Source organism: Dermacentor variabilis, chromosome 9 (genome assembly GCF_050947875.1).
Source record: "Dermacentor variabilis isolate Ectoservices chromosome 9, ASM5094787v1, whole genome shotgun sequence".
NCBI classification, from domain to species: Eukaryota; Metazoa; Arthropoda; class Arachnida; order Ixodida; family Ixodidae; genus Dermacentor; species Dermacentor variabilis.
Window position 1 is genome coordinate 24,457,002 of NC_134576.1, and position 17,048 is coordinate 24,474,049.

The 17,048-nt window shown below is 45.0% G+C and overlaps 1 protein-coding gene across 2 annotated transcripts in view; it reads left to right on the forward strand.

Annotated features, from left to right (window-relative positions):
• Window positions 1–17,048, forward strand: part of LOC142592555 (uncharacterized) — a 415,001-nt gene that overhangs the window by 63,977 nt on the left and 333,976 nt on the right. For both annotated transcript variants that reach the window (XM_075704064.1, XM_075704063.1), the window contains exon 2: window positions 16,465–16,616. In XM_075704064.1, coding sequence (XP_075560179.1) covers window positions 16,488–16,616 — 129 coding nt within the window. In that variant the 5' untranslated portion in view covers window positions 16,465–16,487. The remainder of the gene's footprint in view (window positions 1–16,464; window positions 16,617–17,048) is intronic.

The window sequence follows — 17,048 nt, forward strand, 5'->3', positions numbered from 1 at the left end:
AGCATTCAACGTATTGCGACCTTGAGGCCTTCTGTTTGCTAGAGCACAGCACTTTATCCAAGGTCTCGTTAGTCGCCTCCTCCTATACATAGTGCACCGTCATATAGTAGTCAAGCCTTGGCAGAAGTTAGCAGTACGCCCTGCATAGGGTGCGGCATAAGTCAAGTCAAAGAGTTTATTCAGACAACGTGTGGTACAGTTGCCTAGGGCGCACACCAAAAGGCAAGTGGATGCCTGACAAGGAGTCTGCGCCCTTCTTGCTCCCTATCGAGGTCACAAGACATTCAGCGCATAAAATCGATCGATTTTAAGGACAATCGTGCTACGTGCTACGACAACCTATAGCCGCTGGGAATCTCAGTTCGTCACAAGAGCTTTCGCTGCCAAATGCACGAACTGGTGTGCTGCGCTCGCAGCAGCGCATGCTAAGGCGTGTACCAGTCAAGGCTTTCAGTTTCCGGGGCGCGTTAGTTGCCAGAGCAGCGTTGGGCCTCATGGCAGGCACGGCTGAAGCCCGAAAAAAGTGCACACACAGGATATCACCTACAAAAGTGCACCCACGCGCCATCTTCGTCATATCAACTGCATCTTATATAAGCATGCTGCCATCTTAGATGTTAAACTTCGTTTCATGCGTCAGTTGATGGGACTTGTGACAGGAAGCTTCAAAGGTCTCCTAATGCAGTGAAGGAACTAAGTGGCAGCAACATGTAAGCGAATGCACAAAAAGCGCGGGCATATTGTACCCTCTTCGCAGTGGAAGGTACATGAGACCTAAGCGCCGTGCTTCGCCAGGTGCGAAGGGACAGCACGGAAGCGTGCTGATGTACTTATGCATGTTCGGAAAACGCTCGCTATGTATTTGTGCGTAACCTTTGTTACGCTGTACACCCCTGCCCATCACTGCAGCAAAGAAGTGGCATACCCATTCTGTCGTCTGTGCTGATGAAGCGTGAGGTAGAACGGAGCAACAGAGCATCGCTAGAAAGCTGTGTGTTTCGCGTCAAACACGAGTTTGGTGGGGCTGCAATTTGAGCATGGGTACAGAGCAGAGTGCGGTAAAACTGCTTTAAGCAGTGGCCGGGCTGACAACGTGCGCAGGCTTCTCTCGAAAGTGAATTCAATGTCGCCTGCGACCGCGGATGCAAGAAGACACCAGTGGCCAAAGCCGGGATGGTGTGATGATTCTGTTTGAATTCCTGAAACAAAACAGACTCCTATGAAAATGAATAAATAAGTTTAACAAACTTAACCTTTCTGTCCCAACCTGGGTCCTTGTTCAAAAGCTCATGTGTGGCGGCCGAGGCGTCAAGTTTTCAATAATTTATTCACCTCGGTTTATAATACGCTTTCTTTTCTTCACTACTCTTCCCCACCAACAAGAGTTCGTCTGACTCTCGCCTTGATTCCGTCTGTCTTTTTTTGATTTTCGCGCATCATTCGAGCTCCGCCCACGTTATCGCCAGGATTGGTTGATCATGAGGTTCGGATGATAAGAAAGAAATATAACCGAATTCAAGTATACTCGTTACATTATACGGTGCTAGATATGCCGAATGCTGAGCGGTGGAGGGCGACGGCGAAGGAGGGCGGGTGAAGAGCTGCAACAGAGTCACGCAGTTAAAATCCCTTTCCGATACCGTCTTGCGCTTTCTTTTTGTGCGGAATGTTTCAGTGGTGTCGATGAATCACGGTTTCGGCTTTTCTTTTCGGAAAACTTGACGTCAGAGCTAAGGATCACGGGGGCACATCTGTGCCTAATGTGGCACCATCGATTTATGCGCATCGTGCCGCGATGTTTAGCGGCCGTTTGCTGTTCGACATGTGTGGCAGCGTGGAACGAAAATTCGTAACTTCATATTAAACGCAGTGATTAAATTTCGCCCTGCTTTACGTATACAACACCCTCCTCGCTGCTCTATGAAAGACTTCCGCCTTTGTTTAACAGCAGTGTCGCATTCCATCGAAACCTTTATGTCATCAAGTGAGGAGCGTGTCTAAAAGGAGCCGCATACCAGTTCGAGTTCGGTGGCAGCCCAGGACAGGGCAGAGTCTCGTAACGACCGCAAAAGCGCGAGGGCCCCGTCGAAAACCGAACGTCCAGTCACCTTATGTGAAAAGCCTATAGCTTGCACAGGCGGCCATTATTCATACTTCTGCGGCGCCTAGTGAGGTGTCGGCTTAGCTATGGACGTATGGATCCCGCGCAGAGCCATTTTGCATAATATGTAAGCGTGATATATTACTAGAAGAGAAACTTGGGCGAGTTGGTGGTGATTCATGTTTCGAAACTAACAGCGCAAAACAGGCCAGGACGGAGGGAAAGAAGAAGCGCCAGTGTCGTGTTCTTCTTTCCCTTCGTCCTCGTCTGTTTTGCGCTGTTAGTTTCCGAAACGGGATGTATTACGTGACAATAACGGCAAGCGTTCTGTGAGTGTAAGCTCACTACGCAAATCATTGTAGTTTGTCTTGCATTACTTTTGAACCATTCATTCTGCAGTCCACTACAGCCAACAACCTTCTTGTTCCCCTTACTTTTTCTTTCTTTCTTTCTTTTTTTTTGTTTTTTGACGTGAAATCTTGTTTTTTTACAGGCCACGTTAATCTGTATGCTGCCTCTTTAATGGCTCCGGTGCATGCAGTAGACCTTCCATAATACTATATACTTATATTTCCCAATTTTTGTTGTTTTTTCTTTTAAATTTTGTACTTCTGTCGCAATTGTTACCTCGGCACGTTGGCTACAAACGCAGTCTTGCCTGTCGTCTGCTCTTTGGGTCGAACAAGACATGAGCCCGCGCATTATCTGTGATTATGACGTCCTCCATCACTGCAGCCTGGCGTGTCAATGCATGTAGCTCACCGAATTGCCATGCTTTCATTGAAGCGTTCTCTCCCTCAGTGGTTCTTGCACAAGCGCCGCACAGGTTACGTAAAGAACGCGAGGAATAAAAGAGCGGCGGTCTCCTCTGCGGCCGCGCTCTCGCCGGAAGAGGAGATCGGAATCTGTCCCGCGCCGAGGACGCGGTCGAGGTCAGGCCGGAGTGGCCGACCGTCGGCGGACGGGCCCGGCTAACGCGGTCTCCGCTCTGGCGCACTTTATTCCCCGCTGCCCCCGAGCGCGCCGAATGCGATTAGTTCCGAAAGTGAGCGCTTGCTTTCGGAGTTCGCGGGGTGTGACCGGAATGCCGTCCCATGCGGCGCAGCCAAGTGCGGCCGAGACTCTCTCGCGTGTGCGCTCTCACGACGACTGTCTCCCGCGCCCTGATTAAGGACCTTACGATTTCGGCTCACAGTGACCGCACGAGACACGAATGCACTCCGCAGCCGAGAAACAACTCCAAGATAACGTGTCCTAGAGAGATAGAGATAGTTGAATGTTGGAGAGCTGGAGAGAGCCTAAAGGACGTGCTTCTCTCATGCTACTCCACATGGGGAGGAGAAGGCAACGGGACAGATAGGGACAGAAGAGGTGCGGGGTGGTAAGGGGGGAAACTGGTAATAAAACAAGTCGGCGCTGTCACACACATGCGGTAACAATTGTTTTACACTAGTCGAGAGCAGCCAGAATCGTCTCCATGGCATGCGTTCCTTGCACTGCTATTTTAGCCACAGGAGTAATTAAATTAGCAAGTAGCTGCTGCGAGGCACTTATCACTTGCTTCAATATGATCTTAATGTGACAATACGACACTTAGCTCTCGCGGTGTTGCTGTTCGGAATGAAGTTCGAAGCTGCAGTTCCTAGAATGTAAGGAACGCCACGTTTACAAGTCCAGCCTGGTGTCGTTTACTCGAGGCTGAGCTTTTAGTCTAGCATCTTCAATTTTTGTGGTATCTTTTCGCGGAGTTGGCGACAATACATACGCAGTTTTCAAATTCCGAGGCGCATTCTTTAGCCCCTTACGACGGAAATGCTTCCTCCCCGGCATACGGAAGCTCCTGCCTCGGTGTTGGTGGGATTCTCCTTGGTCATTTGCTTCAGTATGACGAACTGTGTTTTCACCTTCGGACAGTCCATCAAAGTCGCTTCGAGGTGGCCGGTGCTTCGAACATTTTGTCACCAGTAACGTTCGCGATGTTTACCCGTGTTTGCCTGCACAGCGAGGTCACGTCGTCTGGCCTGTGCAGACCGCGCTAACGTGGCCCAGCTTCAAGAACTTGTGGTATTCCACCGGTCTGGTGACGTTTCAGCGCATCAGGTGTCTTACATACCGCACCTGTACACGTGACGGCAAGGTGTCTCGTTCGAGGGTAAGCTTTATGCTCGCCATCTCGCCAAGACGGCGGAACTCGAGAAGTTTGATCGGGGAGGGCGAGAGCTCTTGCAAGTCTGTATCAGTGATGAATGTAGCATGAACGAAAATGACGCCGGTCCTCATGGGGCATCCATGACCGGATAAACGCACTTCTATGTGTACAAGTATCTTCATAGACTTCGGTGTATCCACGTGTCCGGTGTGGACTCGTCAACTCTGAGAAAGTTCTTCCCAGGGCTAATTCGCACCTCTTTGACTTACCCAGGGGCACGTTTTTTAAGGCATAGAGCGTTAAGATTTGCCTTCTTAGGGAGCTGCGATTCTGGTCGGCACAGGCGGGAGGAGGGGGGAGGGACACACACACACACACACACACACACACACACACACACACACACACACACACCACGCATACATATATATATATATATATATATATATATATATATATATATATATATATATATATATTCGTTTTAATAACAGTTGCACTTGCAGAAACGTCGTGGGACTTTGAACAGTTGTTCACTGATGTGACGGGCCTGTATCAGTAGTTACGAAACCTCGTAGTACGTGACAGTTCAATGTCACAGCCCGAATCCCCTGGCACCACCAAGAGACTGGCGTCTCTCGGATGAGCTCATGCTATAAGCGGATCCAGTTAAACACCATCGGCTAATATATAGATTTTGTGCGTATTAAGTTGCCAAATACACGAGGCCATGTAACGCCTCGTGAAAGTTTTAATACACAAATGTACAATGAAGAAATCTTTTCCTGGTTTAGAAGCTGAGGCATAAAAAATATAAAAATTGCACTGTATATTACGATTTGTAAACACAACTTCTGACTCGAATTATTAGCGCAAACCAATGTTATTCCAGAACGCTATAGCTTAATTACTTGTCAAAGCAAATGTATTAGCGGCGCGCGAAACCATTCTGCGCGCGGGAATTCGCTGTTCGCGAGAATTCGCAAGAATTCGATCGGTATCAGCGCAACGAACGCGATTGCTCCTGGATTGCTTCTGGACGTGAAGGCTATTGAAAATGGGCAAAAGAACATAGAAACAAGGATCACCGGTATACAAAAAGACTATTCGAACTTGAAGAACAATGATGCTACTTCGTTCATCTTGGCAAAGAATTAACAGAAAGGCACAACGTATTTGGCAGCTTAACAGACCGCAGTAATTGCTTCCAAACACGTCTTGGTGAATTTGAAGATAAATTTAGGCGCGTCAACTTAACCTTTCGTGGTCTTGCCGGCGCTAAAGAAACCGGGAGCGACACAGTATAAAAATTGTCAATCGCGATAAAAAGAAGTGTTCGAATCCTTCAGCACCGACTGAACTGATCGCGCCCACCGTCTTGGTCCGTTTTCACCGACCAAGTACCATCCCCTTATAGCCAAATTTGCGAGATTCAAGGCCAAACAAAACATTATTAGGCCAAACAAACAAACATTATTATAGTCAGTTGAGACAATAAAGCATTTCAGTGAGCGAGGACTTCTCCCCCAGCACCGACATTTATCGAAAAAGAAGAGTAACCAATTTTGCTAAGAGCCGACCAGATTCCCCTCAGTTCAGATGGCACTACAACGGATTGTTCATGCATAAAAAAATGCTCTAACTACAGACTCGACCGTGTCCAAGAGCTGAATGCACGTGGCCTTGAGGCAAGTCACCGTGACACGGCGGTGCCGCCTGTTACACCTCAGGAAAGGCAGAGGGTCCGTGGCATATCGTCGCAGTCCGAGGTATCGGTACTATTTACTGAGGCAAGAAGTGCTCCTAATAAACGCGACGCTCTCTCGTCCGCGATGGATACATGCGGTGCGAATATCATCGCCTTAACTGAAACCTGGTTGCCCACGCATGCGCTTCACTCGGAAATATTTCACGATGCGCACCGGTGCACTGTTTAAGCGTAGAGGTGGAGGCATGCTTCTTGCGGTTTCAAAAGACGTACCCTCACCATCTATCCAAGGTGACAGCACTCTACAAATAACATGGATTATGTTAAGCCTAGGTAACCCTGAATTGATTCTTGGCTCGTGTTATCAACCACCTTCTTCACCATCCACATTTATTAATGAACTGCATGACACTATCAATATAGTACATTCTCGTTTACCTTTACACCTTTTGTTTTTTGCTAGAAGATTTTGCTTTCCAAACGTGATGTGAAACACCCTGTCATTACGTCTTTCATCGTTCTCGCAACAGGCTGATTATTTTCTTAATTTATGCTCCGTTTTTCTCTCACCCAATTAGTTACTCAGGTCACCAGAATTTCAAATAATGCAGCTAACACCCTCGACTTGGTACTTACGACACATGCTGACCTCGCATCTCATATCGCATAGTTACCAGGAATTTGTGACCACCTCTCGCTCACCTCTTTCATAATTAACCCTCATTTCCCTACAAAAACAAAACACCGAAATACCATACGCCAATATTGGAAAGCTAACTTCGTATCAATAAAAAATGAACTGTCCCATTTCTATGATAATTTTTGAAAAACTTTTGATGACCGGTCAGTCCAATATCACTGGGATTTCTTTGCGCATACAGTTCACAGATTACCTGAGAAATACATCCCTAACCGCACAATCACTCCAAATGCACAAACTTCATGATACTGCAGTCATCTAAAACGTGTATCAAACAGAAAAAGAAAAACGCTTCTATCACTTACGAAATCATCCCCTACTGACGCGTGCTGGGCTACTTATAAATCCGCTTCAGATATACATATATAGCAGCTCTAAAAGCTGATAAATTTAACACTTATCTAGAACACTACCTGAACTACTTAAAACAAATCTTAAAAAGTTTTGGCAAACAGTAACCGAGCCACTGACAATACCATTTCATTGAAAGATTTATCTATAAATGCTGTTTCCGACAAGATATGCGCGACCGTTCTTAATGATAGATTTACAAGTCAATTTTGGAAAACTGGCCATCTTGAATTTCCTATGGCATACCAAAACGAATACTTAACAATGGATCCTGTGATTGTAGAGGTACTCGGAATTAACAAGTTAATAGATGGTTTACCGTATCATTCATTACCTGGCTACGACTGCATTAACAGTAAATTCCTGAAAAGCACTAGCCATGGAAATAGTATCATGGAACAGTAGAGTCCCATGATAGTAACACAAATATTCCAAGAATCTTTTAACTCGTGCGACCTTCCAAAGGAATGAAATATTGGGAAGGTGGTTCCAATCTATAAATCTGGCCCCAGAAATTCACCTAATTATCGACCCATATCCCTTACAAGTAGTTGCTATAAATTATTAGAGCATGTTGTTTTCACGAATCTGGCTTGCTTTCTAGAATCTAACTCGTTGTCTACTACACGTTACAGCTTGGCCTACTACTTAAGAGGAAGCTTTAGCTCCGGTGCACATATCTAAATACATGTAGAAGGTGAATTCGTTTTTCTCGGCAACCACTGCACCAAATTTGACGAGGTTTGTTGCATTTAAAAGAAAAGCGTAAATTCCACTTACTTCTGGTTTTGAATTTTTTCTTTAGGTTGTCAATTCTTTATAAAAAATTGGCAAAAATCGCAAATATTCAGAAAACTAGACTATCACGTTTAAAACTCTTAACTCAACAATGAAAAATAATACGACAATCCTGTGAATCGCATCTAATAGTACATCCACAGAGGACAAAATTCATATGTTAAAATAAATCTAAAAAAATTTAGTATTATCGAAATGCTGCTTTTGCAGGACCCTAGTACACCACGTAACCAATTCATGTAAGGTAAAAATTGTCATGCTAAATTTTTCCGCTTCTACTCGTATAATAGATGCCGTTCGAAGAACCGCGATATTTGTTCTTGATGCAGAACTATTAGTTTGCAAACGTGGTACTTCTATTTTGTTCCCTCTGTCGAATTTTTCAAAATATTTTAAACAAAATTCAGGCCCTTAATCGAAATTCCGCTTCAAACAGATACTAGAATTTAACTCCCTCTCTTAAATGCAACAAATTTCATTAAAAGCGATCTAGGGGTTATCTCAGAAAAGCCTTTCTGCGTTTTACATGTATTTGAATAGGCCGCGTCGGAGTCGGGCCCGAGCTAAAGTTGCCTCTTATACAATTTGTCAAGGGTTCAAATACATGAATAATAACTGCATTGCCATCGCCAAAGACGCTGCAAATGAATTGTTGAACGCTACGCACAGTCAAAACAAGTTTTCTGTGTATTTTTATCAAAAGATATACTGGTATGTGCCTAAAGTTGTGCCCCAAATAACTGATATCAATTATTACATGTTTCTGTCTATTTAATAGGTAAAAAATTATTACACAATCTTTAGAACTATATCAATACGAAACCAGCAAAGCAGTGCATGCCACTTATATGAAAAATTTTCATTCAGATTGAAAAATTTGGGTTACTAAATATCCACGAGCTTTTGGAAGTAATTGCTGCAGGTGTAAACACTACCGGGGGTGCACATTGTGTTGCGCCATAAAAAACTAGGTCCTTAAAAATCAGCATGAAATGAACAAGTCTAGGACAAATATGTTAATGAAACTTTGTCATTCAAGAACCTTGTTTACATTTTTTGTACATATGCAACGGTCAGTGAAAAATCGCAATGGCGCTGTGATTTATTCTAATGTATTCCGCAGGAGCAGCTGTCACCGGTCGTGTATCGTGAGTAATTTCAACGAAATTATTGCCCCAACAGAGAGACGTATATGCAGCCGTGCGGCAAAATATACGAGGGCGAGTCAAATGAAAGTGAGCCAATGCGAATCTATGACAAACGGAGTACTTTATTTGAAAGTAGTCTCAATCAGCATTTAGACATTTGTCCCATTGACTAACGAGTCGGGTTATTCCCATCTCATAAAACTCCTTGGGTTGCTGCTTCAAAAAATCTGCAACTAACTCTTTCCCGTCATCGTCCGATACGAATCTGTTTCCCTTGAGCTGTTTTTTCATATCCCAAAATGTGGAAGTCGCCAGGCGACAGCTCTCAGCTGTATGGTGGATGTTGCAGCGTTTCCCACTTGAACGTTGCCAGTTTTGTAATAATCACATCAGCGACGTGGGGACGGGCATTGTCGTGGAACAATTAAAAATTAAATTATGGGATTTTACGTTCCAAAACAACTTTCTGACTATGAGGCACGCCGAAGTGGTGGACTCCAGAAATTTTGACCACCCGGGGTTCCTTAACACGCACCTAAATCTAAGTACACAGGCGTTTTCGCCCCCATCGAAATGCGGCCTCCGTGATCGGGATTCGATTCCGCGACCTCGCGCTCAGCAGCCTAACATCATAGCCAGGTCATGGATAAAGATGACCACATTCGTCAATTTTGCACATCGTTTGTTCTTGATTGAGACTCGCAGCCGATCTGTCGTCTCACAATATCGGAAATAATTTATAGTCTCTCAAGATTTAGCAAATTCTATCAGTAATGGCCCCTGACGATCAAAAAAAAAGTCAACAACACCTTTCCGGCCGTAATGGCGGCCTTTGCGTTCCCTGGGGGTGATGAATTCGAATGTTTCCACTGTAAGCTCTGTCGTCGTGTTTCAGGCTCGTAGTAATGGCACCATGGTTTCTCCCGGATCACAGTTGCAGACAATAAGTCGTCACCCTTATAATCATACCGGATTAGATAAGTCAAGGTAGCGCCGATCTTCTCCGCCTTCTGGCGGTGGTTCAAAATATTGGGCATTCATTGCGCACACAAGAGCCGATAACCGAGATGTTCATGAATTATGGCGTGAACCAAACCGTCACTGATGTCCACACGCTCTGCCAGTTATCGGTCCTTATGCTCCGTTCTTGCCTCATCAGATCATCAAGCTTTGTAATTTTGTTGGGGGTGATTGCATGATGGCTTTGGCCCTGTCTTGGATCGTCTTTGCAACTTTCACGTCCTTCTTTGAACCGTTTACTCCAACGCGTAACAGTGGCCAATGAAATGCAATGTTCAACGGACACGGCAGTCATACGGCGACTAATTTCTTTTTGGGAAACAGCTTCAGCTGCCAAAAACCTCACGGCACCACGCTGCTCAACGTCTGAAGCGTCCATTATGTCACGCAACCATGCTCAACCCAGTGTATGAGAGCATTAAGGAACATTTACCCTCACACCTGCGTGTCACTTTTGTAAATGAAAAAGGCCTGTGTGGTACGCGCGTGCCTCGCAGATAACGAACCGAACCATTATTGCGCGGGCTGGGTAGGCTCACTTTCATTTGACTCGCCCTCGTTCATTAGAAATGCGAAGATACAATGGAATATACAAATGCTTGATAATGGGCAGGACAGTGTCACTGGAAAGAAAGTTAACTGCACGTAAACACGAAACCTCGCAACAAGATATTTGAATATACGTATAAGTCTCCAATAAATCTACGTATCAAAGAAAAAGTCACTGTATATATTGCGTCAAACAAGGCAAATAAACATGTTACCCAATCACAGGTTCACAACATCCTAGATCCCGCCCCCATTCCATCCACTCCCCTCGATGTATCACGCTCGACGGAAGGCGGCGCACTTGCTCCCCGCTTTTCTCCTTTGCGCACACAAGACATAGCCACCATCGTCGGCTCACCCATTCGTACCCCCCCTACTCTTTCACTCGCACAAACCGCGTGCCGCGCGTGGTCACGACGTTATCGCCCTTGGACTTCATACGAAACACGAGGGCGACGCCGACAGCAGGAATGCGCCTGGAGTGTTCATATAAATGTTATCGGAATAATATAATAATGGCATCCGGTAACCGAAGCGTGCCGTGGTTGATTACTTCCCGCAAAGGTAGTAACAAGCTGTCACCATGCAACAATTCGCTGCGCCGCAACAATGTATATTTTTTTTTCTTTTGTGGGACGGGGGCACCGAAGTGAAAGAAAAAACACAAAGGAGAGTATGTTGGCCACCATCCAATGCCTACTTTGGCCCCTGAATGTGGCTACCGAATGAATATAGAAGAAAACGTGAGACGTTTGGTTCACCGAGAACCATACGCATATATTGCTCGGTATCCTATACCGGCGAGACAAGACTTTCCGGAGAGGTAGCGCTCAACGAACGCGGTGCAACCCGTCGAGTCTTCAAAGTGATGGCGGTGGGCGACCATTGTTTCTTTTTCTCGACTGCAAGCCAGAAGGCGTCCAAAACTCTGCCAGGTGAAAATCTACTCGGCCAGGAAAAACCAAACGCGCACCGAAGTGCATAGCGCGGTGGTCGGGGCAACACGAGAAAAACGCATGTGCTGTGGCAGGCTCTGGCAGACCGCTGGTAGGGTAGCGAGAATAAAAAAAATTATGAGGCTCAATGTGTCCTCATGAATAAAAATCAAAGTAGAAGAAATGAACAAGAACGTAGTTACCCTGGCTGGCTTTAATGTCTTGACATGGATGCTTTGGCGTAGGTGAAAAAAAAATGATATTTTTTTATGTGACATGACGGCACAAATGAACCATCACAACACTTCGTCTCATCGGATCTCACTGCGTGTTTTGTCAACTTGTCTGATAGTGTGTTGATTTGGCTTGTCTCGTTGTATGTTCCGATCTAACATTTTAGAAAGGTCAATGCACCTTGGACGTGAAATGTTTATAACAACATTAAACCCACAAACTTTCGCAATTGAATCTCTGGAGCACAACTTCGGAAATGTCAATGCACGTTTCGCATCAAAAGTTTATAAGGACGTTATGCCCATAAGGTTTTGGAATTGAAATCTATGCGCTCCGTAGATTCCACGGCCTCCGCGCGATTCCGCGCCGAGCCCGTTCGCTACCAAAACGCCCTCGAAACTTTGTGCTCGGATGCTAATGCTAATCGGATACAATGCTAATCGTATGCTCAGGTATTGATGGTGCAACTTTTCCAAAGCACCAATTACTTTAAATTTAAAGCTTTACAAGACTCTAATACGCTGGAAACTTCAATATGCATCTGCAGTATGGGATCCGACTAACGTTAATCTCATTACGTCACTTAAACTAGTACAAAATAACTCTACCCGTTTCATTCTTTCTAAATACAACTGTACCGCGAATATAACCTTAATGAAAAGTAACATAGCACTTTTTTCACTAGCTAACCGCCGCTAAATCGCCATCTTTCGCTACTTCATAAAACTTTTAATCACACCACACTTCGCGACGACTTCATCCCGCGGCCTCAGTACATTTCAAACCGCGTCGATCGTCGCAGTAAGGTGGGGATTGATTCACGTTACACGAAATCTTCCTTTCAGTCTTTCATCCCCCGTGCATCACAGGAATGGAACCACCTAGCCTGAAGTGTTGCGGCCAGCACGGATAACAAAGTTTTCCGCGTAACATTAGCTAACATTGTATAAGGTGAAACAGAACTTACTGTACTTGTTTGTTTGCTTTATACTACTATTCTGTAACCACTCCCCTCTTTAATGACATATGGCGCTGAAGGGATTTTAAATAAATAAATAAATAAATAACCTCCACTAAATATGTAAGGCGGCTTAATTAACAAGCCAGAACGTTGCACGATACACAGGAAGGTCTGTTGATCAAGCGTCGGGCACCGATCGACGCGTTGACCATGCGCCTGAAGCACACGCCTGTCTTCTTCGCTACAAAATAAATAAACAAATAAATAAATCGCAGTTGACAAACACACACTGTAGTCCAATACCGGTAATAACCGGCAGTCTTTTATACTTACAGAATCTGGCTGGCAAGGGAAGAGAAGATCAGTCCACGATGGCGTATGGGATAAAATGAGGAAATTCGCAGGCATAACTTGGAATCAGCTACCCTAACGCAGGGGTCATCAGAGATCGCTGAGAGATGCCTTCGTCCTGCAGTGGACATAAATAGAATGATGATGATAATGGTGATGGTGATGATGAAATACAGAGAAAGTCCCGCGCACGAGTCCAGGAAGCTGCAGAAGAGAAACATGTAAAGCTGCATAAATAAACAAAAGTAACGCCTTGATTACTCAGTAAATTGAGAATCACGTACTTCCCGACCACATCTTAACTATCAATGATAACTAGCTCTTCCATCAGACTTTAGCGAGAATTGCATAACTACGTGTGAAATTTCGTGTTACAAGTGTTTAGCATTTACACTTTCGTATATTTTTTTTTTTACTTGCTGACTAATCACCGCTAACACTGTATAGTTAGGCGCATTTTCTTTTTTGTCATATACTAAATTTATTGCTGTAGCTGTTCTCTTTTTCTTGCTACTTTGGAACCACGCCATTCGTTATTGCCGCATGGCCTTGAGGGTAACATCAACAAATAAATAAATTAATATGGGTAGTTTCTGCATGTTGCCGAACACTGAACTTGTTGTGACAGGAAAGGGGACGCGCAGGAAGACACGAACGAGATAAAGGGGCACGGCAGCGCTATCGTCCCTTCCAGGCATCTGCAGCCTCCCGGAGCTTTGATGATATCGCGCGTTCGTCGACCGCGCGATATGTCAGCGCCTGATAAGCACGGAGTAACGAGGAGGGAACATTGCGCAACATCATTGAAGCCAAACGTGTCGGCCCAACATGTAATCGTTCGGTCATAGCGCGTGGCCGGTTTTAAAGCTCTCGCTCTGCAGCCATAGGCAGGGCTATGCGTTCTCGGCCAATACGCCCAGTCTCAGAGTTCACGTGTTGGACCGGCACTACGAGGAAAAACGCAAAGGCAATGACTTCGCAGAGAGTTCGCTTGCCAAGGCTGGCAACGTGGCACGTAGTGGTATTTACTAGTTTATTTCCTTAGGCTTCGAAGAACGCAGCCCGATCGGCGAAAGCAGGCGCCAGCGCCGAGAGTTCACTCCACTGCAGGCGTCGTCTGCTACGCTGTAGCTCTCCAGAAGCGCACGCACCCTGCCGCAATTATCTTTCTGTTCACAATAAAAAAAAAAACGCCGTGAAGCAGAACGCGTGCACGTCTAAAATGTTCCAGCTGCGATGCGTTCCCCATATTTCTTTCGCATTACTAAACCCGCTCATGCGCCAGGGAATCAAGGTGAAAAAGAAAAATTGAAACCTATGAGGCACGCGCTGGTACGTTTTACTTTTGTTTTGACTCTGAAAACTGCCTACAAAATATTGTTGAGACGTGGTAAATTTCCAAAGCGTTGAAACACGAATTTTACAGCGCACAGTTTACTGTGCCCCAACAGGGATCCAAATTCTTTAAATATCATTTGTTAGAGCGCCTGAAGATGGTACATACGATATATCAGTTCAAAGCGTACGTTAAATTGTTGCATTGTTTACGGAGACTTCGCAAAAGTTGCATTTAAGAACTAATGTTATATTTCAATGACGTGTACGCCCCCCCCCCCCACGTTATCAATTGAGCCCATTTTACGTACCCCGACATATATATATATATATATATATATATATATATATATATATATATATATATATATATATATATATATATATATATATATATATATAGCGGTGTGCAGAATTTTCAAATCGCATATCTTTTTTTAGGCGAAGCTTTGTTTAAAATTTCTGTCATTTCCTTTCATTCTTCATTTATTCATTTCGTTGCCTTTTGTTAGCCATTTCATAGCCTGCGAAATTTGTGACTGTTATTGATGTTACCTTGGTTTTATAATATTCATTAATGTATTTATTGTTTGGTTCTTATTCAAATTAATATAATTCGCTACTTTGCAGCTCCTTGTAGGCAGTGATGACGGGATAAGCTGCTGTATGTTTTACTCCCACCATTGTCGACATCATCCTCATCATCATCATCATCATAATCATCGTCGTCGTCGTCGTCGTTATTATTATTATTATTATTATTATTATTATTATTATTATTATTATTATTATTATTATTATTATTATTATTATTATTATTATTACTACTACTACTACTACTTCTTTATGTCCACTGGACGACGAAGGCCTTTCCCAGCGATCTCCAATTACTCCTGTCTTTCGCTAGCTGATTGCAACATGCGCCTGCGAATTTCCTAATCGTCCCCCCACCTAATTGTCTGTCGTCCTCGACAGCACTTTCATGTACATCACATGAAAATAAACAACAAATTCATAATTCAAAACTGTTTTAAATGTAGCAATGATCATGAAATTTGGTTCCGTGGATGCGCATGCAGGAAAGCGAATTCGCTCTCGCGTCTTTGGAGAGCAGGCAACGAAGTAAAGCATCTACAACGAGGTGATGAAGACCGAGACAGCTGTCGTCGTTGTGAAGGCAAACGAAGCCTTGTTTTAATAATCAGTTTGTTGTTCGTAAAAATATCCCGTACACCTGTCAAGGCACAGTTCCGCTATCGTAGCGTCATCATGTTCAAAGTGTGTGGGCTATTTGAAAAAAGATCAAATGGGGTCGTAGAGCAGTGTACGCGGGTGTTTACTTCAGTTTTTTTGTTCTACTCTGCAACGTGTTTCAACTGAGTTCTGTGGCTGGATTGTCGACCCTTGTTACTACATGGAGGACTCGCTTACTGAACGTTCACTAAACGTTCGCTAAATGGCAATGTACTTCACATATCTGTCGCAGGGTAGTGGTTTAGGTGTCACTTGTAGCAGCCGTATCTCTCTCTCTCTCTCTCTCTCGCTGCTTTTTTTTTTGCATATAGATCTTTTTTACGTGCATATATTTTTTTACGTATACGTATTTCTTATTTTTGTAGGACAGAGATATTCAAAATAGCCAAGATATTATTATTATCATTATTATTTTAGAGAAATGCCTGCCCAGGTCTAAGGAGAGCTGTTTGCAAAGGAAGGTTATTTCATACCCCGGGCCCGAAGCGGTGCATTAAGCGCTTCCACTGGCCACAGTGCTCTATACCGGCTGTGTGAGGTCGCGCTGCTAAGCACTAGGTCGTGGGTTCGGCTCCCGGGCGCGACGGCCGCAGTGAGAGTGCGGCGAAATTGCAAAAAGAATGAAAGAAAAATAAAAGACAAGCCAACGCTCGCGTACTCAGATTTAGGAGTGCACTAAAGAACCCCTTGGCAGTTAAAATTGACCCGGAGCCACCTACTACACCGTGCCTCATAATCATATCGTAGTTCTGGCACGTGGAACCGCACAGTTTAATTTTTAACACAGCTGAGCGCACTCGTCCTGCCTGCGACCGTCGGGCCCGCATTCTGAGAGTGCGACTAAAAAACGGCCGGTCCCCGCTCGTGCAGCTGCCGGCCCCAGCAGCGGCGAAATGGCGGCCACGTGGACGGCAACCACGGCGAGCGCGACGGGCCCGACCATGTCCCCGGACCTGTTCGGCGTGTACCAGGAGCTGGCATCGGACGACGACATCGGCTACAGCTACTTCATGCCGCCTTCGGTGAGTGCCGTGCGTGGGCGAGGGGAAGACGCCGCCAGTAGCTGCTGGTCCAGCAAGGGACCGTTACTAATTGTGGCGCTTGGGGAGAAAAAAATGAAGAACATAAAAAACGAGTGCACGTTATCTTTGCGAGCTAGGGAAAAATAAACAGACGCTCGCGCGGGTTGCTAACCTGCACGAAGACGGATGAAGAAGGAGATGACGCAGAGTAAGATCCCCCAACTTCTGGCATGCGTAGATGCGCACACCTCGTTTATAAACGGTCGCACATATCTGTCGACTTGAGTAATTGTCTCTTGCCACCATTGAGGAAGGAACAATATAGGACGGAGCATTACGTCACGCTGCCTGCCTCGGCGGGCGAGCGTTCCGTGAAGCCAACCGTATTGCGTCGTGATCATGGAGCAAGAGATTTTATCCGGTGCGGAGCAG